The 25,062-nt window shown below is 33.6% G+C and overlaps 1 protein-coding gene across 1 annotated transcript in view; it reads right to left on the bottom strand.

The window, feature by feature from the left end:
• The window catches only part of LOC129228554 (DNA ligase 3-like), a 285,727-nt gene that overhangs the window by 250,066 nt on the left and 10,599 nt on the right, over positions 1-25,062 (bottom strand). The window contains exons 5-10 of the mRNA XM_054863237.1: positions 15,410-15,516; positions 14,363-14,407; positions 10,341-10,427; positions 8,694-8,773; positions 2,365-2,442; positions 1,675-1,819 (exon numbers count right to left, since the gene is read on the bottom strand). Coding sequence (XP_054719212.1) covers positions 1,675-1,819; positions 2,365-2,442; positions 8,694-8,773; positions 10,341-10,427; positions 14,363-14,407; positions 15,410-15,516 — 542 coding nt within the window. The remainder of the gene's footprint in view (positions 1-1,674; positions 1,820-2,364; positions 2,443-8,693; positions 8,774-10,340; positions 10,428-14,362; positions 14,408-15,409; positions 15,517-25,062) is intronic.

Consider the following 25,062-nt stretch of genomic DNA (forward strand, 5'->3'; position numbering starts at 1 on the left):
TACACTCTTTGCAAGAAAAGAAAATGAAATTTTATAAATTTTATAATCATGTTTACGATTTAGAATGAACAATAATCATATTTATGTATGAAAAAACTTAGTTTCCGCGATTATTTACGAAGTGGTTCGTTTTTGCGAATTTCTGTTATCTGTCGCTTTTACTTTGTACTAACACCAATAAAATATGTACAGTGTACAGGTTTTTCATTTTTTGCTTCTTTACGTACTTTTTAAGGTTTTATATTGCCTTTCTGTTTAAATAGAGCTCCATTTCACTTGTAATCAACTATACAAAAAATTGGAGAATAGGAAATTCGGCTTTTCCCCGCACATTTTAAACAGTCGGCTGCTTACTTTAATTAAAGTTTCTAATTGACGGGTAAATAATATATAATTGCAGAATCTATTTCTTTATTGTTTCGTTAAAACAGTAGGACTGAAGTCGGAGGGATAAAAAGAAAAATCGATCATAAACGCCACAACAGCAAAAAAGTCTCTTACGAAAATTTAACTCTTAAACATGCAGACGCCGCAGCTTTATTTCCAGAAATTACAGTAGTCAGTCAATGAAAAGCTCAGGATCTGCTTGTGTCTTTTGCTTTTCAAAACTGAAGCATGCAGAAAATTATCGGTGTGTCATTGTAAAAATAAGAATTAATGCACAATTAGAAGTGCTATACTAAAGAAAGAAAAAGTAGGAAAAAAAAAGGAAAAAGTAAGAAAATAAGGAGAGAGCTCTAAAAAGTAGGAAAAATAGGAACTTTTCGGGGTCTGTATATTGATACTTGAAATTTTAACCTTAACTCCAGTGGATTAACCCTAAACTCCAGTAGATAGCATTCATAGTTGACCGCTTTTTCGTTTCTTCATTCCTCTGAAATGACAGTCTTACCAGTAAAACGGTTCGGTTACCGGATCGAGTTCAGCCTTGTCACAATAAAGCATTTCCCTGCATGTTAAATATTACCAAAAAACATTATCAAATTATCATGCTGTGACATGAGTTTCATTGATGAAACACGCATATTACTCGATCATCCGCTATTAGGAGGATTTGGGTGCTTGTAAGAGCTACTAATAGATGCCAAATTTAAATCCCTCGAATGCAGCACATATTTTTTTTCTATTTTGCTCATATTCTACCAGCAATTAGGTCAAATACATTATCAAACTCGAAGCAGATTGTCAAAACTTGCAATTTTGCTACACTATATTCTTAATATTTTATGGCTGCATGCACCCAATTTATAAAATTTATTAATATGTCATTTTGTTTTGGAGCAGTTTTACTAACTGTATGGTTTTGGATATGTAGGATGCTCAAAGTCAACCTGCTTCCAAAAAAAAGGCAGTTAATTTTCAAATCACATTTGAAATCACCGAAGTTCTCTTTATTCCCTCATTAATTTTATGTTCTCCAATTGACCAGGGCTCATTCAATGATATATAAAACCCCACATGTCAGACCTCCTCCCCTGAAGGGTGTCAGATACTGCAATATTGCAGTATCTGACTTGCAATTTTTTTTCCACTGACCAGTTCTTCTTTTTAATAACGTATCAAACCATACAAGTCAGAGCCCTTCATCAGAATTCTGACCAGACACTTCTTGGTTATGTTGTATACTTTAATCTGTCAAAAAATAAGAAATTAATTTCATGAGATGAGAATTACCAGCATAGGTAACACTGGTGTCATTAATGTTGATTGTACAGACAGTTCTGAATTCCCTTTGTTTTCTAAGGAGCGTTTGACAATGTCTTCCAAATCTCTGGATGCTTGGAAAGCTTCATAAGCAGTGGGATGAATAGCTGTTAATCTGCAAAAAATTTCAAGTATATAAGTTTTTTTTTACAGAAATATATATATAAAAAATACATTAGTTATTTACATGAAATTATAATTCAACTGTTTGTGGGTTACTTCAAAAAAATGTTAGTTTTTCAACTAAGCAGGGGGAAAAAAACCTTCAATGCAACAAAATTAAAGAATCTTTAAACTAACTTCCAATTTTCCTTTCCAAAAAAAGGACTTTTGTAACCTCCTCACTGGGAAAAACTATTATATATGATACACTAAAATAATGAACTTCAAATGGTTCTGAACAGATAACTAATTTACATATAATTACAAACAAGCAGCTTTGAACAAAATTTTTATATACTCAGTTACACTGGGACGAAACAGAACTGAATTTAATTAAAAGCATTTATAACAATGGACAATAAAAAAGGGATTTTCTCCAACAATCTTGATTAAAACTTCAAAAACAGTTTTATATGTCCTGTCTTTTTATAAGTTTTTCATTCACGCCATTTATAAATTTTTCACTATACACCAAGATTGCTTAGTTTGATTACTTACACAGGTTTAGGGCCAGCGTTAATTCTCAAGTCATGCTTGATGAACCGAATAAACATCTTCAAATCATTACTTGTGCACCTGAAAAATAGTTTAAGATATTACTTGAATGAAAGCTTTCTTTAAATCAAGAGTAAAAATTGGCATAGTGCTCAAAGTAATTTTTAATCACCTGGAATATTTAAATGTATTTTCCGAAACATTTTTCTACTTTTAAGGCTAATGTTAAAACATTTTATTTCCAAACCATGAAAGAATGATTATACATACATAATGAAATATTGAATGATATAATTCAAATTTTATAATTAAAACAGCAAACTGTGAAAACAATGAATGAAATTAACAATGAAATTAACTGTTGTTTCACAAGACATTTTGATCTTACACAACGCCTCCTCAAAGCAACAGTAGTGCATTGTACTGTTACTTTGATGCTTAGATGTCTGACTGTTGCTCTGAGGCAACGATAAGCAAAAGCCTAATTCTATTTTTACTAAGTTAACATGTCAAATGTATAAAGTACTGCTATAACATGACAGGATGAGTTTTTAGAAATAATCATATATAGTTTAAAAAGAAATTAAAACATCGAAACTTTGCAGCAATTTTTATCATCAATTAAAATTAGTTTCATTACAAAGTATAAAAAATAATCTATGATTTATAAAAAGTATTTTATAAGCTTTCAGCTTTATTTAATTTGTGATTGGTAGATAGCACTGGTAACAAAGGTTTAGCTACATGAAACACTTATAGTGTTCCTAGGTTAATTTTTAACGCTGATTTCAAATAACCACTTAGAATTTTTCCATCACCAACAGTTTTTTGTAATCATAGGTTTTAAGTTATCTGTTTTCCCCATGTTTTTCTATACCGCATTATGATAAAAACTCATAGTTAAAAATTAAAATCTTGCCATAAAGCAAGAAATGTGGTGATAAATAGTCAGGTTTGTTGTTACTGTAGTAGCAACATGGTGGTCAGTCTCATTGGCACCATTCTTGTGATATAAGCTACCATGGGTGCAAGTTTGGTGATGTGTTCAAGACGGAAAATATTTTCAGCCCCCCCCCCCCCCACCGCCCGCATGCGGGCTTAAGAAAAAATTTGTATGTATAAATGTTGCAGATTTTAACAATGTCAGTTTTGCAATCTGTTTGATTTAAATTTTAAGCCTTAAAATTGTAATATTTAAGTGTTTTGACATCATAAGTCCAAAAAAATCTAAAATCCGGCAATAAGGGGGGGGGGGGGTCTGGGAGCTCCCTCCCAGAAATTTTTTCAAATTGAAGTCCAAAAAACGCTGTGGTAGGCCATTTTGGTAAAGTTCAGGGAAAGGAGGAGTTCAGGGACTCTTACATCAATTATTTCAAACTGATAGTACCAATATCACAATATTGGGCAACCTTAAAAAAATATTAAAGAAAGAGGGGGGGGGACGCTATGGGCTTTCCCAAAATCGAAGATTTAAAAACGAAATTGTAATTTAAATTTCATAACGTTTATACGCTTTTTGAATGCACTATTGAAGGGATGGAGTTCAGGAACCCTCTTTCGGCAATATTTCGAAATTGAAGTTTCAAAAACGCAATTTTAGACGATGTTGGATAATGTAAGGGGTAAAAGCGTTTGCAGCACACCACCATTAGTTTTTAGCCGATATTAAACATTTTTGTTGTAGCAATAAAATTGCTCAGGACATAAGATTTTCACTTTTGCAACATAAATCAGTTCTGATTCAAAAGTCTACCCAAGGTAGCGCCAACAAACTAGAAAAGAAGGAAAGGTGGGGAAAGGGTAAGGCCGACTAATGATAATGAACTGTCACCATTCCCCCACAGTCTTCATTTGAAAAAGATTTTTTTTTATAAGATAGCAGGTGGTGAAATTAGCAATAAGAAATCGCTTCAGTGAAGTAAATATATTTTTTAAACAGGGTACCTTTCCAACATTCATTAATTAAAAAAAGAAATAGGGGAACTGAATCCTAACTCCAGGCAGGGTTCCCGAATCACATCCCTCTTAAGGCACTCAAATATAGCCAAAAGTGGCGCTTTAAATATTTCAGCATCAAAGAATTTTCGGAGAACTCCCGAACCCCTTCCTCTGAGTTCACCACAAATGTCCAAAATTTCAATTTTTAAGGCTTCAGTTTCTAAATTATTTTGTAGGAATAGTACCCCTCTTACCTATAAACATGACTTATGATAGCCTAAAAATTTTAATACTTTAATTTTGGAAACTTTTTGAAAAAAATCTTCCTACATTCTTCCCCCTTAAGTCATCCAAAGATAGCCCAAAACAAAGCTCTTAAAATTTCAGAAACTGAAATATTTCGGGCTGGGGGTGCGGAATACCCCGCCTTCCTTTCATTGTGTTTACTAAACGCAGTGTAAATTTTTAAGATTTATTTTTCTATTGAGAGAGCACCTCCCTTCCACACATCGCCAAAGACAACCCAAAGTTTTAAGACTTCAATTTCGAAAATGTTTCGAGAAAGACCCTGAATTCCCTAACTCTTTACTCACTCAAAAATAGCCAAAATAGCATTTCAATACTTCGAAGAGCAGAGACCCCTCCCCCCCCCCCCCCCGAACTCTTTCCTCTAAGTTCACTAAATTTTACTTAAATTTGCGGTTTTCCCCTTTTCATCACCGAAGATTTAAGAATTTAAATTCTAAAACGTATTGAGAGAAAGCCTTCGAATTCCCCCTTCTTAAGTCTTCCAAAGATTACCTAAAGCTGAGTTCTGAATGCTTCAGCTTTGAATATTTTTTGGGAAAGGAGAACCCCGAATCCCAAGACGGTCCAAAGAGCCTTCGAATTCCCCCTTCTTAAGTCTTCCAAAGATTACCTAAAGCTGAGTTCTGAATGCTTCAGCTTTGAATATTTTTTTGGGAAAGGAGAACCCGCCGAACCCCAAGACGGTCCAAAGTTGCGCTTTTAAGACTCCAGTTTTTGGAATTTCGCCTAAAGAGAGCCCCCCTCCCTCCCTCTTGACATTGCCAAAGACAGCCTAAAAGATTTAAGACTTCAATTACAAACACTTTTCGGGAGAGGGTCGCAAATGCCCTTTAACTTAAGTCATTTAAGTATAGCCTCAAATAGTTTTTAATGCATCAGCTACAAAACATTTTCATGTTAGAACACCAAAACCATCTCTCATAAATTCACCAAAGATTGCCTAAATTAGTGTTTTTAAGACTACAGTCTTCGATTCTTTTTTAAAACCCACTTTTACATCATTAGAGACAGCCTAAAACCTTTTGACTTTTAAATTTTTAAGAGTTTGCAGTGGAGAAATATCAAACCACTCCTAGCTTCAAAAATATTTTCATTTCAGTTTTTTGATATTTTATACTGTAACCCGTGAGTAACACCCCCCCCCCTAGATTGTCCAAGATATCAACGTTTTAAGACCTCAGAATCGTGGGTTAATTTGCGCACAGATTACCCTCTTTGCAAGAGCAGCGTTTTTTCGCAAACTCGTGCACTGCCGTTATTTTTCTCCTTTCCTTTCTCTCCCCCCCCCACCCATATTTCCATTCTAGCGAGTGTTCGATTCAATGACATTAGAATTTAGTGATACCTCAAGTCTTTGTCAAAAATGCAGGAACGGTTTGCCCATCGGTGTTTCCAACCAGCTTGAAATCCCCCCCCCCCCGATTATTTCAAAAATTCCCATTTTCATTAAAATCTTCAAAATCCTTGATAGTTTGTTTTACCTGGTATGTGGACGCCCTTTGCTGAGGCGAAAATATTTCATCTTGTCAGCAATCACTCTCAACCGGTGATGCAGATTCAACTCTTAAGACATTTTAAGAGCGTACATAATTTTCATTTATGCGTGTAAAGTTTGCAAAAAAAAAAAAAAAAACACAAGTGAAAAAACGAAAGGATGATCGAAAATAGCATGAGAAAAGGCTAAATTTTCAATTAGAGCCGATTGCTTCGAAAAATCAGGGAGAATAGCGAGCAACCCCTCGGTATGCAATGCAGCGAGTTGGAAATAAAGCTATAGTCTACCTAAAAAAAAGTCAAACGGCGCGAGCCGAAAAGCCACTCCTCCAAAAGCACGTTGCAAACATAACAAGCACATGGCGGAAAACCGAGAGAATGTCGATGTAAATTCGTGGTTATGGAACGGTCCAGTAATATTAAAGCATATTTTTCAAACACTCAATTTTTCTTTTTTCATTAAAAATTAAAAGAAAGTCATTGAATTTCTTTCCGTCCCAACCTCCGTCTCGGAAATTTTGTCAAGACGGAAATCCGTCCTGAGACGGAAGGTCTTGCACCCATGTAAGCTACCTAAATTGAATAATTTTCAGTGTTTTTATTATTGAATGCAAACACAAAGATTTTATAGATTTTGACACTAAGGAAAATGCTGTAGTATATTTTAATAGTACTGGTTGGTTGGTTGGTTTTTTTATTTTTAATGGTGCAAGAGCCCTTGAACAGATGCGACTTGGTATTAACTCTTTCGAAACTGGTTTAAAAGCTATACTATTGCATAATTGAAAAATGTTGCCTTTGGTATGACTATCATATTTCGTCAAAATGAGAGAAACATATGGATATTTATAGGTGTTTTAGATAATTATTTAATACAACACATATCATGGGACAATTATTTCTGGCCTAAAATGAAACTAAACAAATTTTACTGCCAGCTTGGGTTTTACCCAATGCTGTTTTCTCCTCTGCGAATAGGATATAGCAATGGCAAGAAGAATTAAAAAAAAAACAAAGACTGGACCTGTTATTCTACTGAACTTTCATATTAAGTTAGGCCCCTTCAAAAACTTAGCGAAGACTTTGTAACACTGGTGCTGAATTTGAATACTTAAAACCAGAACTTCTAAGCATTATTGATTGTAGAGCTAAAAAAAAACACATTTTTGGAGGGTCCCCCATTGTACAAGTAAATAAATTCTTGCTCATTAATGCTAAACACTGAAGAGAGATGTCCTTAATGCCGAATACAGAAAGAACTGAACAAAAGTTAACTTTTTGCTCATTATTTTAGCAATAATCATGCATGTGAATATGTGATTTCTTTTAAACTTCAGTCTAGTGTTACGTAAAATCTGAGGGTGACGGAGAGAAAATCTGTTTACATATTTGAATTCAGCGCATCATTTTACACTAAGATCAGGCATTTTCCTCCATGTAACGGAAAAAAAGTTTTTTTCCGTAGACTAGTGAGTTAGTCTTTTGCTCCATTGCCCCTAGCTTGACATATTCATAATTTGTTTGAATCAATTGCTTTAATTATTGTAACTTCATTGAAAATGTCTATAATGAAAACAAAACTTTGATTGGCATCAATTTGCACAAAAGCGTAGCAAATATATTTAAAAAAATATTTTATTGATTTAACTCAAATTTTAGACATGTCATTTATGCTAGTTCTTAAAAATCTCTTCATGTGTTTAGTGAAGAAACTAATTTAGCTATTATTTTTGTGAAAGTACCAATAAATAATAGTAAAATCAACCTGTATTGGACCTTGGTTTGCCTAAAGCTAAATATTTAAAAAGTCAGCTTCAGCGTAAAAGCAAAAACATTAAAATGTATAATTTTTATGCGCAATGCATAAAGGTTGGTAGGTATAGATATGTGTTTAGTGTTAGATGTTAAGCTGCTAAAATTGACAAAAACAAGTTCACAAAATAATAGACTTGCATTTGACAAACTTTCATCAAATTTATCATACAAAAGATTCAAAATCTACAAAATGAGCAATCATTCATACACAGGGTTTTTTCCCCACCCTAGAAAAACCAGCAGAAAAAACTATTCTTTACAAATTAGCATTTTATCACTTTAGCCCACTTTGGCTACTATCATCGGTAAATTAGAAGATTTTAATTGGAAATGCAGAATTTTAACGAAAAAAGTTATGATGTATAAAGGAAGTATACAATATGCTCTAACATCATAGTAATAATTTTATACATCACACATGGGGAAAATCAGTGGATTTTCGGTCTGCGCAATATCAGCCATGTTGTTAAATTAATTCCACTGTCTCAGACTTTTAACAAAAAAAAAAAAAAAAAAACCCTGCCAGTACAATCCTGAAATTAAATTAAAATTCATACATTATACACTGTACTGTTTTTTTAGTGTCAAGTTATCAAGGTTTTACTGTTTGAAGATCCTATATTTCAGTTATATTTAAATTACATTTATACACATTTATGGGATTCAACTTCTTGCTATGAGAAATACGATCATTTTATATAATGTAATAAAAACTAGTAAAGACTTTTAGCAAATGAAAATTACAATAAAAATAATTTGTATTCAAAAAAAGATACCTTTTGGCCACTTTAGTCAATATTTCAGCTTGGTCGCTTTCACGACTTACTTTTGTCAACTTATCTAAAAATGCATCAACCTATTAAAAAAATTTAAAAAACTGCCTTACTGAAAATAATACCATTTTAAATGATTTTTAATTTTTTTTATCTAATTAAAAAAAAAAAAAATCATCAACATAGAAAATCAAAAATGTATAACCAACATCATTCATTGTTAATCATTAATAATAATATTTTGTACATAAACTCTTAAAAAACATTTTCTTGCAAACATCAATAACAAAATTAAACATATACACTAATGGTAATTGAAAGTATAATGTAATCTTAGTATTACACTAAACTGGGCATTACTACTGGAGATGCATTACTCATTTTTGTCACGCATCTCTAAACATAAAACATTTAAAGTTAGGACCACTTATGTGGCATAAAGATCTTCATTTTACATTCATTAATTTTCACTTTGTGAGCAAGAAATTCGGTTTAGCTCTAAAATTTATTGTTCGTGAAAACTCGCATCTATACATGATTTTAAATAGTTCTCTGTTTACAATAATAGTTCAAAGATAATATTCGAGGTAATGACTGGAATCAATGCAAGTCATAAGTAGGGTTAAAAATATATTTCACAGAAGCGGGGCAAAGAAAAAGAGAATGAGAAAAACCCAGAAATTAAAGAAAAAAGTAGAGAGCAGAAAGGATTTTCATTCCTGAATTTCAGCTCTAAATTGAATTATGTAAGGGCTGATTATGCAGTTTTATTCTCATAATTTAAATTAATTGAACTTGAATTTTTGCTTCAGAACACTTATTTTTGCTTGAAAACTATTTTTTTTTTTTTGAGTTTTCTGACAACAGCATAAACAACAGTTTAGAATCGGGTTTTTCATAGGTGGATAGTGCACCAAAAAAGTGGGGAGTCAAAAGAAAAATGTACAGTTAGGGGACACAGCCCTTTAGCTGCCTTTTTTTTTGTGTGTGTTTTTGTAAAATTGGGCGAAGTTAAAGGCTTTTAACATTATTGATTCAATGAACTACAAAAAATGGAATAAGGCCTTGAAAATCGGAACAGATGGCCCACCGTTGACTTTCTCCTTCCAATTCAAAGTTCCATTTTTATGAAATAAGATGGAAAAAGTTCATTTGTTTGGATTTTTTAGTTTTTACTTTCATGTAATAAATTAATTCACCCCATAAAAAATCATTTTTCAATTGATCATTAATTTTTAACTCTGAAAAGTGAGGAGGCAAGGCCTCCTTATTTTTGAAAGTGAGGCGGCAGTTGCCTCCTTACAAGCCGCCTATGATTGTCTCTCACAATTATAAGGTTACATTTATGACAATAAATAATGTTAAAAAATGAAATTAAATTTATAAAAAAAACGCAGAATAATAGCATAGATTTCAATCTTGAAATGAAAGCGCAACATTTCAATTCATAAAATAGCATTTTTTAAACATAGTCATTTATTGAGTAAGTAAAAAAAATCTTGCATCAAATAGTGGTGGAAAGAAAAGAGAAAAGAAAGGAAGATCATTTAGATCACGAAAGTACAAAACAATGCTTTAAAACAGGTTTTTAAAAGTGAAATGTTTCTCAACTTGCATGAAGGTTTAGTTTATAATTCAATAAAAGTTTACTTCAAAAAGCGAAAGAGTGCTCTTCTTCACCGGTGGGAAAGATTCAGATTCTTCAAAATACTTATGAATTGTTTCAGCAACATCACCCTGAAAGAAAACATGTGTAAAAGTTTTAGGGCATGGTATGAAAATTCATTGTGTTCAAATTGTCTAATATAATTAAACATTCTGAAGACCGATACTCTCTAATACCTTTTTTAATATTGTTGTTATTTTAATTTGCGCATATATATATCGTCGCCTCAGGGCAACAGTAAGAGATCTTAGTGTTGCTTTGAGACAACGATATGTATACAGGGTGTCCCGTTTTAACCTGCAAAACCTCTATTTTCAGAACTGTGAGTTCTAGACGCATACTTCTATTTGCAAAAATAAAAATGGGTTTTAAAAATACAAAATTGAATTTTTTATACGGACCCTAGGTCTCCTAACTTATATTCAGGGAAGTAATCTTCATTGAAAAAAAATTCCAACACAAAAAGTTTGACAAAAGTATGACCAATATTCATCTAGTTATGAAACGCAGCATTTTGTGACTTACACCACTTTACACTCGCTGTCAATAAAGCCTTTTGGGGGGAAAATATAGTGGTTAACAAGGGTGAACTATGATTGTGCAAAGAGTCAGGGTTTTTCAAATTGATTAAAGTTTTGTAGTGTATTTCTGCATATCATGGCATAACATTTGCAATTATTTTTGAATATCAATGAAAAATATAAATACTTTGTTTTTTACTTCAACAACCTGTCATTCCTCTGAAAGGGCGTAAGTTCTAATCTCATCTTCTATATGGTCCCTTAAAACTTTGAACTCAAACATCTCCTAGATTTTTGGCTGCACAAATAGAAACTTTTTTGTGTTGGTAATTTCTTTCAATGGAGATTATATCTCTAAATACAAGTTAGGGGAACTAAGGCCGGTATAAAAAGTCAATTAAAAATTTTTTTTGGCTCATTGTAGTTTTCTTGTTTTCGCTTCAAACTTTCAGTATTTTAACTCTGCATCTGATTTTGAACAATTTTGCAATTGGAAGTATAGCCCAGTAAATTTAGGATTTTTTGCACCACAAATTAAGAAATATATTCAGAATTATTTCCTCATAGCATGTTCAGTAAATCCTAAAAATTCCCCTAAGTTTGTATGTGAGCTTCCATCTAAAACGGCAGATCAAAGACGGCAGCCTAGTACTTTGTGCTTAATCATAACTCAGTCGAAAATAAAAATTTTTTAGTTCTAAAAAAAAAAATGTATGCCCTAAAAGTAATACTGTTTCGATATATACATTAAAAAAGCAACAAAAAAGTTCAAACAATTGCTTTGACATCAAAAGCTAAAATTTCCATTTCTTAGGTAATATGCAGCAGAAAAAATAAGCAACTAAAATAAAGAATATTTTATAGTATTCTTTTTAATATATTAACTACAAATGCTTCATATATTCCATTTATTGAATAACCAAGTAGCTTTTATTCCATTTAAAAAGAAATCTTGCTATTTCTAGGTCTGGAATAGAAATATGATAAGGGAAAAAAAGTGACCATATAAAGAATTTTCAAAAAAAAGAAAAAAAAAAAAAGCAAAATATCATTCATTTAGCACTATAAGAACTCATATATAATATATTATTGAAAAACATGTAAAGTATATGAGAAGAAGATAGTAATGTCAGTAAAAAATCTAGAAATAAAAAGCATCATGGTTCAATATCATCATCTTCATGTTCGATACTGTGCGAAAAACTGAATTTTTACATGTTTCACCTAAATAATGCATGAAAACATTAACAGTAAAGGTCTGCATTTTCATTAGCATCCAGATCACAGTCTCACATAATTACTGTTAATTTGTAGTCACAAAACATTAAATGCAGAATTTCTTTGGAAGCTTTGGGAAGTGACAAATGCGTTGTGAACAGTCCACCATCTTTCATAACACATCTGCATTTATTTGAAATTATGTTTTTCTAAAGCCACTGTTGTACTTTTGGATAAACACAAAATGGATGTTGTGATGCTATTTCATTTGTGGGTGGAAGAGTTGCCAGGTTTTAAATATTGAAGAAGTAGTTTTGGTTACTTAATTATTATAGCGGTTATATTGTAAGATGTCTAGAAAATTAAGTGTCAGTGTGTGAAAAGATGTTTCAGCAACACTTCTGCGACCTGGGTGACCTTTTCTGGATGGATCAAGCTCAAAACTTCTGAGCTGTGAGATCAGAGAAAGCAGTTTGAGATTTTCTTTCAGGAACTGGAAAGCTCGAGATTTATCCTTTCTAAATATAGATGAGGTGGAGTCACATCCTGTGGCTGAGTGGAGGAAGAAAAAAAAAGAGATCCTTCAAGGGACACAAGGCTTTTTCCAATATATAGAAACATTTTTTTTTGTACTAAATTGGTTTGAGGGTAAAAAGTACAGAGATGTCCCAGGCATTCTCTTTCAGTTAGAATCGAGAGTATAAGTACCTGTTACTGCGACTGGTCTGGAGCTTTCTGGCCTGTTTTGATTGCAATTGAGCAAATATATAAGCTTCCCTATCCAGCTGTGCAACAGTGATTTCTTCTAATTGGAAGTATTCCATCATAATTTGAGTTAATCTTGATCTGTTCTCAGAATTCCTCAAAAAGACAGTCTATTTATTCGTTTTCGCAACATTTTCCTCAAAAAGCAATAGTCTCAGACATTTTCCACATTGTCTTACTTTGTTTCTTCACAATGTTAGTTATTAATGCACCAACCTATCCATTAAAAACGAAAGCCTCACAGAAAGACAAGTTTTTTCTGTAGGAGCCTGATTTATTTGAGGCACATATCTTTTTATGTCTGTCTCATCTCATTCCCATGTCAAAGTGTGCATAAGAAATCCTTCTTTTATAATGCACGAATAGATTGATACTGCTTAATCAGAGAAACCCTATCAAAAAGCGAGGGAAGTTGAGGAGCAAATTCATATTTGAGATGATCTTGAAAATTATTGCTTTATTTGAGAATACTTGCAATTCTGGCGAAAAGCTGTGAAAGATTAAGCAGAACACTCATTTCTTAAAATTTTTTCAAAATCGAAGAATAAAAACTAATGACTAAGATATAAGTGAAAATATTTTTTGAAAAATGCCACAAAAAATTATTTATTTTAGTAGCTGATGTGTTCTGTAAAATTTTTTTATTGGGTATTCTAGGCTATTTATCAAAACAATATTACTTCTAGAACAAACGGTTTTTCTCAAATTAAAAAATCTTCATTTTTGACTTAGATATAAGGGAGGCAAAATATACCAGGTGGCCATCTTTGATCCTCCATTTTGGATAGATGCTAACATGGTAACTTAGGGGAATTTTCAGGATTCGTCCTACACATGCTCAGGAACTTATCCAGAAAAATTCAGCTAATTATAAATTTGTGATGCATCAACCCTATTTTTGGCCTAAATTTACTGGGATAGTAAGCATCTAGGAATAACGGCTGTGAAAATAGAGGTCTTGCAGGTTAAAACCTAAAGAGAAGGAATTAAAATTAAGGGAGTAACTCCAATCATTGGCTTACCAAAAGCTGACCCTAAAACCCCAAGTCACATGACTCAAAAACGACAAATGGTTGGCACGTTTTGCGAGAAACAAGCGAAAGAATCCTGATTTCTTTGACTGCTTAACCTTAAAATTTATCCTGACTTGGGGTCTTGGTTTCATGAATGAAAGACTTCACTCCCTCCATTTTGTCTCTTCTCAAAGGTTAAAACGGAACACCTTGTACATTGTGGAAGTTGATGATTCTATATTATGTCATCAATGGCACCTCAGGTACCCCTACATGTTAGAAGTCATTGTCTTGTCTGTTAGAACAGCAGACGATAAGTGAACACTATTAAGAAAAGATCAACAGAACCTCATCATGGACTGTTAATGCACTCTTCTAATTTTGTTTAAATGTTTTAGTCTAAATCACGGTTGCAGTTATTTTTCACAATATATACAGATAAACTATTTTTTAAAATAAACAAAAATAAAAAAAAGTTTAGAACTTTACATTTTCTAAATCTTCAAGCATTTCTTCTTGTGGTGTTTGAAATATCTAGAAAAAAAAAAAAAAAAAAAAAACATTGTAAAGGTTTTAAATATTTCAAATGATTTTTACTTATAGAGAAATAATAACTAATTATATTCTTCTTCATAAAAAGAAATGAGCACAAAACATATGAAAACATAATTATAAGCAAAAGCTCTCTTCAGACATTAAAAAACTGAGTATATTTCACCATTTTTAATTTAAGGAAGTTAAAGTTTAAGGTGATTGGGGGGGGGGGGCAACAGAACAGTTCACGAGTGACACTTACTGGAACAATTTGGAAAAATAGAGAAACCAATATAAAATCATAAACAAAAAAATGAACAAAGTATACAAGTGAAGAAGCTAAATAAGACTGGGTTGGCTGGTAAATACAATGTAAACGGCAATTTTGAAAGTTTTTAGGTTGGATATTTAAAGCCATCTGCTTGAGATATGAGCAGTGACTTTATTTCATGGATATTCTTGTGTGTAACTGGATGAAATGGAATGTGAGTAATATTTTTGGAAAAAGAAAAGTTAGAATTGTAAGAGCAATGGAAAGAGTAGGTAAGAGGACAGTTGAATATGCAATGTTCAGGATTTCCAGGTTGTCAGGATTTCCAGATTCCTGTGTAGATACGATGGAAATGGTCCATATGCACGAGAAATTGTACTTCTATTAAATGTTTGCAGTTCTGTTTTAGTTTTACTTTTGGCAGGAAATAATGAACTCTCCGACCAGTTTCTGCAGTGTCCCCGATTTCCTGCCAATTTTGAAGAAGTTCAGACCAGAGGAAATATTAGAGGAAAGATTTTGGCAGAGGAATTTTATGTACAAATGGATTTGTAGGAGTCATTGTTGCGGTTTTAATAAAAATTCGGCTCGTACAGAGCTGTAGTGTCGTGTAACTTCTAAATTTTAGGAAATATACTGTTTTTAAAAAGATTATCAGAAAAAAAAAGAATAGGGGGTTGAAATATAAAGCAGAAGGAGCAAAATATGACATATTAAGAGAAATCACTTACCTCACTAAATAATTTAACCAGCTGTTTACTCTGAAGATTATAAACCCTTTTATGAGCTGCCGGGAGTAGTAATTTTACCCAAAGATACAGATTTCCCTTGAAGCCATCTTAAAATAAAAATGTTAATGTAAATAAAAACAATGCTTCTTTGCTAATCTTTAGCACTAAAAACTTCAAACAAGCAAATAATAAACAATATAATCAACAATGTTTTGACGCACAAAATTTCTTTTCATAGTAAACGTTCTAAAAAGTAAAACTATGTCTTTGTGTTAAAAACATATACAGTCGAGTCCCGACTTACGCGAGGGATGCGTTCCAAGACCCCTGGCGTAAGTCGAAATTTCGCGTTGTGGAAAAGGGTTTGTGTAAAAACTTTTATAAACATACCCAATTATCTTAGACACTTGTAAACACCACCTCAAACTGTTAAAAACCATTTCTTAACTATACAAAACTGTTTCTTACCAAAAAAAAACCTGAATTTTTTATTTGCATTTTAAATATAAAAAAAAACGTTTTATTCAACATAAAATACTGCTACGATGCAGAAAATCAAATATCAATAGGAAAGAAAAACATAAAATAAACCAGTACGGTTTCTAGTAAGAAAAACAAATGAACTATAGTTGTACTGTACAGTAGATCCAGTAATGATATTAAATATCATTATTTACAACTAAGTTAACAATTACTAAGTTAAGTTACATTAGTTAATTAACTAAGTTAAGTTACAAATAATTTGTAACTTAAAAAAGTTAAGATGATGATGATTTATGCTGCGTGATCTCAAATTTTGAAATACTTCCTGGTTTCTTTCATTCACAATACAAGAGCAACTTCCATTTTCATAATTTTTGCATTTTGCTTAGGTACAATTCGGTGAACTTTGACGGATTTTCTTTTCTTGACTGTTAATTGCACGTATGGAAGATTCACTCATATATAGTTGTCGTGCTACCTCTGACGCACTTTTTAGTTGAGTTTTAGATTTTTGAGAAGCTTTAGCTTTTCTTTCATTGTCAGAAACTTTCTCTTTTTCTTTCTACTATATTCACAAGCTTTAGATGAGACAGCGCTCTTAGGTGTCATTACATTTCATCAACTTTCTCATTTAGAATGAAAAAAAATAAATGGAAAATGTGGAGTTGAGAGAGTTATTTGTGTAAGAGCGGTGTGGGAACTTCCACTCTCAGTGATGCTAAAAGGATGAAGGTCCATTAACGAAAAAAAGTGTTTAGTAACAAATAACAAAGCCGATAATTACGTACTACTATTCCCTTCCGAAAAGTTTCGTGTTGAGGGGGAGGAATTCGCGTTAGGTCTAAAATTCTTTACTGGTGAAAAAATCGCATTATAGTCATTTCACGTAAGTCGGATCGCGTTGTAGCGGGAGTCGACTGTACCTCAAAATTAATTTTATTAAAGGAAAAAAAAAGAGCATAATATTGCATAAAGCAGACCAATTGCAAATTATTGCTTATGCATTTGGAAGGTTACAAGAAAGTTTTCCTTCCTGAAGCACCCATCCCTCACGCGAGCAATAATACACACCCTCAAATACTACAGACCGCCTGTCAAAAAAGGGAAAAATACCAATATACAAGTGAATAAACTAAATACGACTGGGATGGCTGGTAAATACAATGTAAACGGAAATTTTGAAAGTTTTTAGGCTGGATATTTAAAGTCATCTGCTTGAGATATGAGCAGTGATTAACAGTTTCAATGATGCACAATACAACATGGATGGGTAACCCTACTTTTTCATTTCAAAAAATGTAAAGTTATGGATGAAAGGACATTGAAATATATATGAGACACACAAAGCATTCAATAATTCAAAATTGAGATGCTTTATTAACTTTATTATCATTTTTTTTTCTGAGCAGTCACAAATTGCTTATTGTTTTCACTTGATCGTTGAATGACATCATTATCCATCTGCGTCCTCTGATTTTTATTTTTTTATGCTTATAATGCAGGTGCCCACGTGTTTTGGAATTGAATTATTTATAAAAAAACTTTTCGACTTTACAGAATCATTTTTACGTGAAAATAGCACCCAGCACATAAAATCCAGCCTTTGGCATTCATTTGAATTTTGACACCTTGGATTCAAATTATGTTGCAATAAAAGCCATCAGCAGAAACAAGAAACTCAACCAGTAGGGTTCAATTGCAATTTGCGATTGCCAAAAGCATAATTTGAATTCAAGATCTCAAATCTCAAACTAATTTTGTAGCTGATTTGAATGAAATGGGGAAAAAACTATTGGCTTATAGTTTCTAGTTTGCGTAAAGCATGTGTTCACCTTTTAAAAAAATATCATTCACCACAACTTTTTCTTTTCAGAAACTAAAAATATGAACTTTTTCAGTTGTATGAAATATTTTCCATGAAATGTATAGAACATGTTTTCTTCATAATTTTGTTATTTGAGAGAGTGTGCTATTGGAAGATCAGCGTATGGACATCTCTGACTATAACTTCTTTCAGAACAAATATTCATCAGGGAAACCTCATGCATGACAAGGAAATTTGTCTGTACTTCTGGAGGCATGACAGAGCACTGCCTCATAAAAAATGTAACACTCATAAAAAATTGACTTTTGCTAAGCTCTGCGCTAGCCTGGAACCAGAGAGACAGAAATTGTATAAAATTTTAGAAACTAGAAGAAAAAAAAATGGGGGTGAGAAAAAATATTTCTAAGAATTTATTGGGAAATTCAGTGTCTCATGGCTTCTGAAAGCATCTTATTCTGACGTAGCTACTGATCAAGGAATTTTTTTTAAAAGTCCTTCTGGAGTTCTGTTGGAATTTTATACAAACCTTCCAAAATCTATATTAATAATATAAAGCTGAAGAGTTTTGTTTGTTTGAACGTACTAATCTCAGGAACTACTGGTTCAATTAAAAAAATTCTTGTATTGAATAGTCCCTTTATTGAGGAAGGCTATAGGCTATATAACATCACGCTATGACTAGTAGGAGTAGAGCAGCAATAAATTGAAATTAAATCAATTATAATTATGATGCTTTTTTTTTACATCAATAGCTTGAATTTTTGTTGCCCAAATAGTTCAATCAGTAAAGAGGTATGCCAGCAACCCTAGGGTCTTGGGTTCGAACCCGGCTGTGGGCGGGAAGATTTTCAGCTTTCATTAACCCCAGCTCATTTAAAAATTAATTTTTAAATCAAGGGTTTTCAACTATTTTTAATTATTATTATTATTATTATTATTATTATTATTATTTTGATATTCTTATTTAACGGAAAGCATTGATGTGGATAAGGGTGTGTAATATTTTGTTATATATATATACATTTTATATATCATAGCATGATCTGATGCTAAATGTTTGTTTTCAAACAGTCGAAGGCGCAGGGCGGCAGCTAGGCATTGATAGAAGGTAGAGCACTTGATTTACAAGGCAAGTTACTCCAAAAAAGAAAAAAAAAAATATGGGGAAGAATATCACATATCTTACTGATGATCCCGGACCGTCAAAGGGTTGATGAACCTCTATTTAATGAATTTCATGATTTAGCCTATTTTTCTTTCCCCCCATAAAATGAAGGAAAAAATTTTATTCACAGAAAAATTTAACACCAAATTAGCGAATTATTTTAACAGTCGATTTATTTTTTTTTTAAATTTGAGTTACCAAATGTTGAATTGTTTTCCAAATAGTATATTTACCTTGTCCGAAGCAAAAAAAGTCTTTTTCTGGAATCAGCAATTTTTGACGGGCGAGAGAGTAAGCAATAAATAGCGATTCTGATGCAGAAAACGATGATGGAACTTCCATTAAAACTTTTTTTTTCTAATGCTTTACATATTATACCGATGCGATTTCTCCAGATTGTTTGCTGTTGTGATTCAATGTGTGGGGTCGGTCTAGAAATTCTTTTCCAGACCACACTCATCGTGAGAAAAACATGTTACGCGGGTGTTTTATATCTGTCACCAGTATGGGAGCTGGATAAGTATAGGACCACACGTAAATACGGTTTTTGCTCCCCTTTTCTGAGAAATGTTCGAAATTAGATCTTCAGAATAGCTGAATTCTATCCGAAGCTGGACATTTGTTGTGCACATAAACTTTCTCCGTTTGGTGTGATATGATGTCTGTGACACTATAGGAAACATTTTTCAGCCATCTTGTCAACGCAGTTGAGACCCCAGACAGCAGAAGGAAAAAGATCTTAACGCATTTTGTCAACATCGTCTGAATGTTGTAAACAGGGGTGCATTCCCCGCCAAACGAATCCCCGTATATAAGAGAAAGTAAATAGGTCAAGGGAGGAGACTCTTGTGATGCAAAGGGCAGAGTAGTCGCGGAGTGCGGCTCTCGCAGTTCAAAATATCTTTGTAACATTAAATAATCTGTAATTTGTAATATAGCTGTACATAGTGATATGCTAATTAAACGTCTCTAAAAGACCATGCAATCTCTTGTCGTCTTTACACAAGAGGTGGAAACGGTACAGCTTAAAATGGTGTCAGAAGTGGGATTGCTAAAGATAACCCTGAACTGACTCTTTGCTCATAAAGAAAACGAGGGGAGAAGAAAAGTCGATGCTTTCTCCCGCTCCTCGAAGAATTCCCGAACAGCTGTTTGAAGCGGAGTTTGTTTCCCTTCTTGCGAAAAGGGGGCTTTTCGTTTTCGTCTTCTTGTAACGCGGAGAAAAAGGAGAAAGAAGAACGAAACCGGAACTTTCGCGTCTCTTAATGATTTGCTGTTCGTGTTGTGAGGATCGCCCTGATCTTCGAAGTGCAGCGTTGGAAACGGTCAACCTGACCGAAGGTTTATGAGATTTCCAGGATCTCGCTGTTTGCGCTGGAAGGGTCAAACTGACCATATGCTGAAGAGATCACCTTGATCTGTGCAACGTTGGAAACGGTCAAACTGGCCGCAAGTTGCTGTAGCGGAATCCAGTCACGGAGGCTTGTGTTCGCGCTGAAGAGAGGGTCAACCGGACCTGTTTAAGAGCAGAAACGCCGTCAACGTTCTGCTTTTGTGATCATATTGATCAACCGATAAATGGTCAAACTGACCATACTGTGAAAAGGTCAAGCTGACCTTCAAAAAAAAAGTGTGTGTGTGTTAGTGGGCAAATCTTGCCGAAGAAAATCTATTGTGCACGTGCCAATTGTGGATTACAAAAAGAAGAAAGGCGCTCAAGAAAATCTGGGGTATGTACCTTTGCTTTTTCTTGAGTTGTCATTGACTTGTTGCTATATTAAGTTTTAAGTTTTGGAATTAGCTTAATTCTAATTGGGTAAATGTATGACAGTGCAAATCTTGTACGGGAAAATTGTGTACATTTTAAGTCATTTAAAAGTTAACTGTGGGAACTCAAGTACGAGTACATTAACTTTCTTTTGCTTTCTAATTAGCTAATTAAGTAATTTCTTGTTGTAAATTTTGTATTCTTTGAAATGGCGTTCCTCGGAAAAGGAAAGAAGCAGGATTTGCTAATCCTGGCGGAGAATTTAGGGGTAACCGTTACTCCGGAGTGGAAACTTGTCGAACTTAAAAAGGCAATTACGAGTTCCGACGATTACGAAGAGGATTTTGTTAGGACCCTCTTCGAAAATATAATCTCCACTAGGAAATTAGAGGAAGAAATGGCTGAAAAGGCGAGGGTAGAAGAATTACAAAGGGCTGAACAGGAGAAACAAAGGGAACATGCATTAAAAGAAAAAGAAATTCAAATGAAACACGAGCTAGAAATGTTAAAATTAAAATGTGAAAACCCTTCCCCTTTTGAAAATAATAATGTAGGACCGCCATCTATTGTGTCGCGCTTAAACATTAAGAAACTAATTCCTGATTTTGATGCGAAACAATCGGACATCAGCCTATATCTGGTGATCTTCGAGCAACAAGCAAAGAGAGCTGAAATTCCCGAGGAAAATTGGGTCGCTCATTTGCTTAGCTTGTTGCCACTGGATATAGTGCAGCTGATCGCGAGGGAACCCGAAGAAGTAGCATCGGATTACCATCATGTAAAACAAGTGTTGCTAAAAAGATATAAATTAAGTTCAGAAGTCTTTCGACAAAAATTCACTCAACATCAGAAGAAACCCGAGAATTCCTGGAAAGATTTCACTTTTGAAATCACTAATTATTTAAATGAATGGTTAGCGGGGCTGGAAATAGAAACTTTTGACCAATTGAAAGAGCTCATGGTAGTGGATCAATTAAAAAAACGTGCCGGTCCCGAAATGAAAAGTCATTTTCTAGACGACTGGACTAGTTACAAATCATCCGCCAAACTTTCAGAGCAATTTGATAATTACGACGAAGCCCGAAAACATAATTCAAAATCTGAGGAAAATTCTAAGAGAAGTTTTAAATTTTCTGCGGAGGGTACTGGTTTTAAAGAAACAGGAAATAAGACGGGAGAATTAAATCGGACATCTAAGTCGGCAAATTCTTCTAACGTGCAAATTCGGAAAGATTTCGAAAAACGCGCGGCTCCACGGTGTTACTACTGCCATGAGGTAGGTCACATTAAGCCTGCCTGTCCAAAACTGGGAAAGGGAGCCGGAGTGGAGTCGGTCAATTGTATCTATTCTGAAATAGAAACTATAAATTTTATAGAGACGACAGAACTCACAGAGGGCTTGATTTCTTACACCGAGGGTACCGTGGATGGGAATCCGATATATTTATATTGGGATACAGGATCGACCATTGATTTAGTCAACGCTAAATATGTAAAACAATCGAGTTGGTGCGATCAAAAGGTAAGGATAAGGCAACCATTAAGTCTGGATTTAGTAACATTACCCCTAGCTCAAATAGAAATTTCTGGGCCTTTCGGTACAGTGAAAACAAAAGCCGCAGTTTGCGGAGATGTGTTTGATCGAAATCGGTACCTGTTGGGAAATCGGACGGCCGCGTTGATCAAAGAAAAGACCGGCTATGAATTTTCCCTGGTAGATTCGATGAGCGGGAGCCCCCCGTGTTCTGATATAAATTTCTCACTGACCAAATGTGGGAATGGGGCAGCAGTTGATATAAATTCAGATCTGAAGGATGTCCTTGATGACAAGAAAAAAACTTGTCTTTATGTTGAGGGGCAGGTTTTGGTTTCAGGAACAGAGGAAAACTCCTCGCAAGTGGTCCTTTTTGATAATAATAGAAATGAGTTGAGCACAGCTTGCAACAGGGGTTCAAATCGTGATCTGAAGATTAGAGAGAGGAACGGCTCCGAAGCTGAAAATACGAATCAAAAAGATTCATTCGATAACGTAATGCCGTGCAATCCTCAGGAAAACATTCCATTAAAATGTACACATTTTATTGAATTAGGAAAGGAAATGGTGCCGGTTCTCGTCACAGAATTAGTGAATGATTTAATTAAGAGTTTTGGAAATTCGGTCGTACTTTGTTCGGATAATACAGAGGCATCTTCGAGCATGGGGAAGTTTCTTTATAGGATCTCGAAAGCAAAACTAACTGTTATCAGCACGTCCAAGTGTCGAGTTTCTCCGGGGCGAGAAAGAGGGAACGCAGTAGCTCTGCAAGTAAAAGATCATCGCTTCTTCGTTTTTCGGAATCCCCTTACGCGGGTTCAACTTAGGATACTTCTCAAGTTACTGTGTTTTGCGCATTATACGAAGTGTCGCGAGCGGGAAGGATTCATGGTGGAACGAAAGAAACGAGTGACCTAGTTTGTTTTGCTAACTTGGGGGAAAGACTAGCATATGTCAGGATGTCGGTAAAATATGCTGAATATAGTTGTTAAATGTTGTTAATCTTAACTATAACAAATTGTATAATAAATTTCATTGCATGGATTGGTTAATTGTGTGTACTCGTACTGCGTTCTAATGAATAGCACGTTAACAATGTTCATGAATAATTAAAGTAGTTGGATGTGCTTACTTTTAATTATGTTATTTATGAACGCGTTATTTTTATGATTAATTTTGTTGTTGTTTTCTTTTGTAATTCATATATGATTTTTCTATTTTAATTATATGACCCTTACAAATTTAGCACTGTGTTTACATTGTAGAAGTAAATTTTTAAAGTAGTTTATTTGTTTTAAAATGGAAATTGAGTTATTGAGTCAATTACAACTCTAGAATTAGCATAGTACTGCCTATAGAAGTGCTATTTTTGTAATCAAGTGTACTTGACCAGAAAAATGAAACTTTTCTCTTAATCGAAAAGTTCTTCTAAGGGGGAAGGAGCTATACCGATGCGATTTCTCCAGATTGTTTGCTGTTGTGATTCAATGTGTGGGGTCGGTCTAGAAATTCTTTTCCAGACCACACTCATCGTGAGAAAAACATGTTACGCGGGTGTTTTATATCTGTCACCAGTATGGGAGCTGGATAAGTATAGGACCACACGTAAATACGGTTTTTGCTCCCCTTTTCTGAGAAATGTTCGAAATTAGATCTTCAGAATAGCTGAATTCTATCCGAAGCTGGACATTTGTTGTGCACATAAACTTTCTCCGTTTGGTGTGATATGATGTCTGTGACACTATAGGAAACATTTTTCAGCCATCTTGTCAACGCAGTTGAGACCCCAGACAGCAGAAGGAAAAAGATCTTAACGCATTTTGTCAACATCGTCTGAATGTTGTAAACAGGGGTGCATTCCCCGCCAAACGAATCCCTGTATATAAGAGAAAGTAAATAGGTCAAGGGAGGAGACTCTTGTGATGCAAAGGGCAGAGTAGTCGCGGAGTGCGGCTCTCGCAGTTCAAAATATCTTTGTAACATTAAATAATCTGTAATTTGTAATATAGCTGTACATAGTGATATGCTAATTAAACGTCTCTAAAAGACCATGCAATCTCTTGTCGTCTTTACACAAGAGGTGGAAACGGTACAATATGACCTGAAAACTGTACAAACATATCTTATACAGCAGACTGTGAATGACACAGTATTTTCTTTTCTCCATAAAGTCAAAACAGAACTATTTCGAGTCAAGTAGGAAGTAAATTGTCAATCATCTATACATTTGAAATTTTAAACAGGTACTTGGAAATTTCCAATTAACTAGTGTGTGTGAAAAGTCGCGGAGTGCTGAATAAAAAGCAACATTTTCTAATTATGGATAATTCTGTGCAGTTACTAAATAGTGGGGTTTTAGATAAGGTAAGTGCATTCCCCCCCCCCCCCCCCAATTTTACCAATAACCCTAATTTAACACACAAAAGTTTCGGTCCCGATGAAGTCCTTAAATTGGGGTTTGACAGTATAAACAAAGGATGAAAGTGGCTTTGAAATGTTTAAATTTTTATTCTAGTGTATGAAGTTTAAACCTAAACAATTACCTTATTGAATAAAATCAAAAGATAAAATTGCAGAGAACATATTGGAAAAATACAAACAACAAAATGTGCAGATTGGTTAAAAATAAATAAATAAATAAATGATAATATAAAAAGTGAAGAATTACTAACTTAATAAAAAAACAAAAATTAAATTCAGTAATGTTAATAAAAAATCTAAATAAATAAAAAAAAGTAATTATAAAAAGTAAAAATAATAATAATATTTACTTATGAAAAAACAGCAATTGATAAAATTGACATCATTGAACAAAAAAAGAAAAAAAAAGGTAATGATAAAAGCAGAGATATACCAATTTAAATTTCACCATTTAAGC

This window comes from Uloborus diversus, chromosome 8 (genome assembly GCF_026930045.1).
Source record: "Uloborus diversus isolate 005 chromosome 8, Udiv.v.3.1, whole genome shotgun sequence".
Taxonomy (NCBI): Eukaryota; Metazoa; Arthropoda; class Arachnida; order Araneae; family Uloboridae; genus Uloborus; species Uloborus diversus.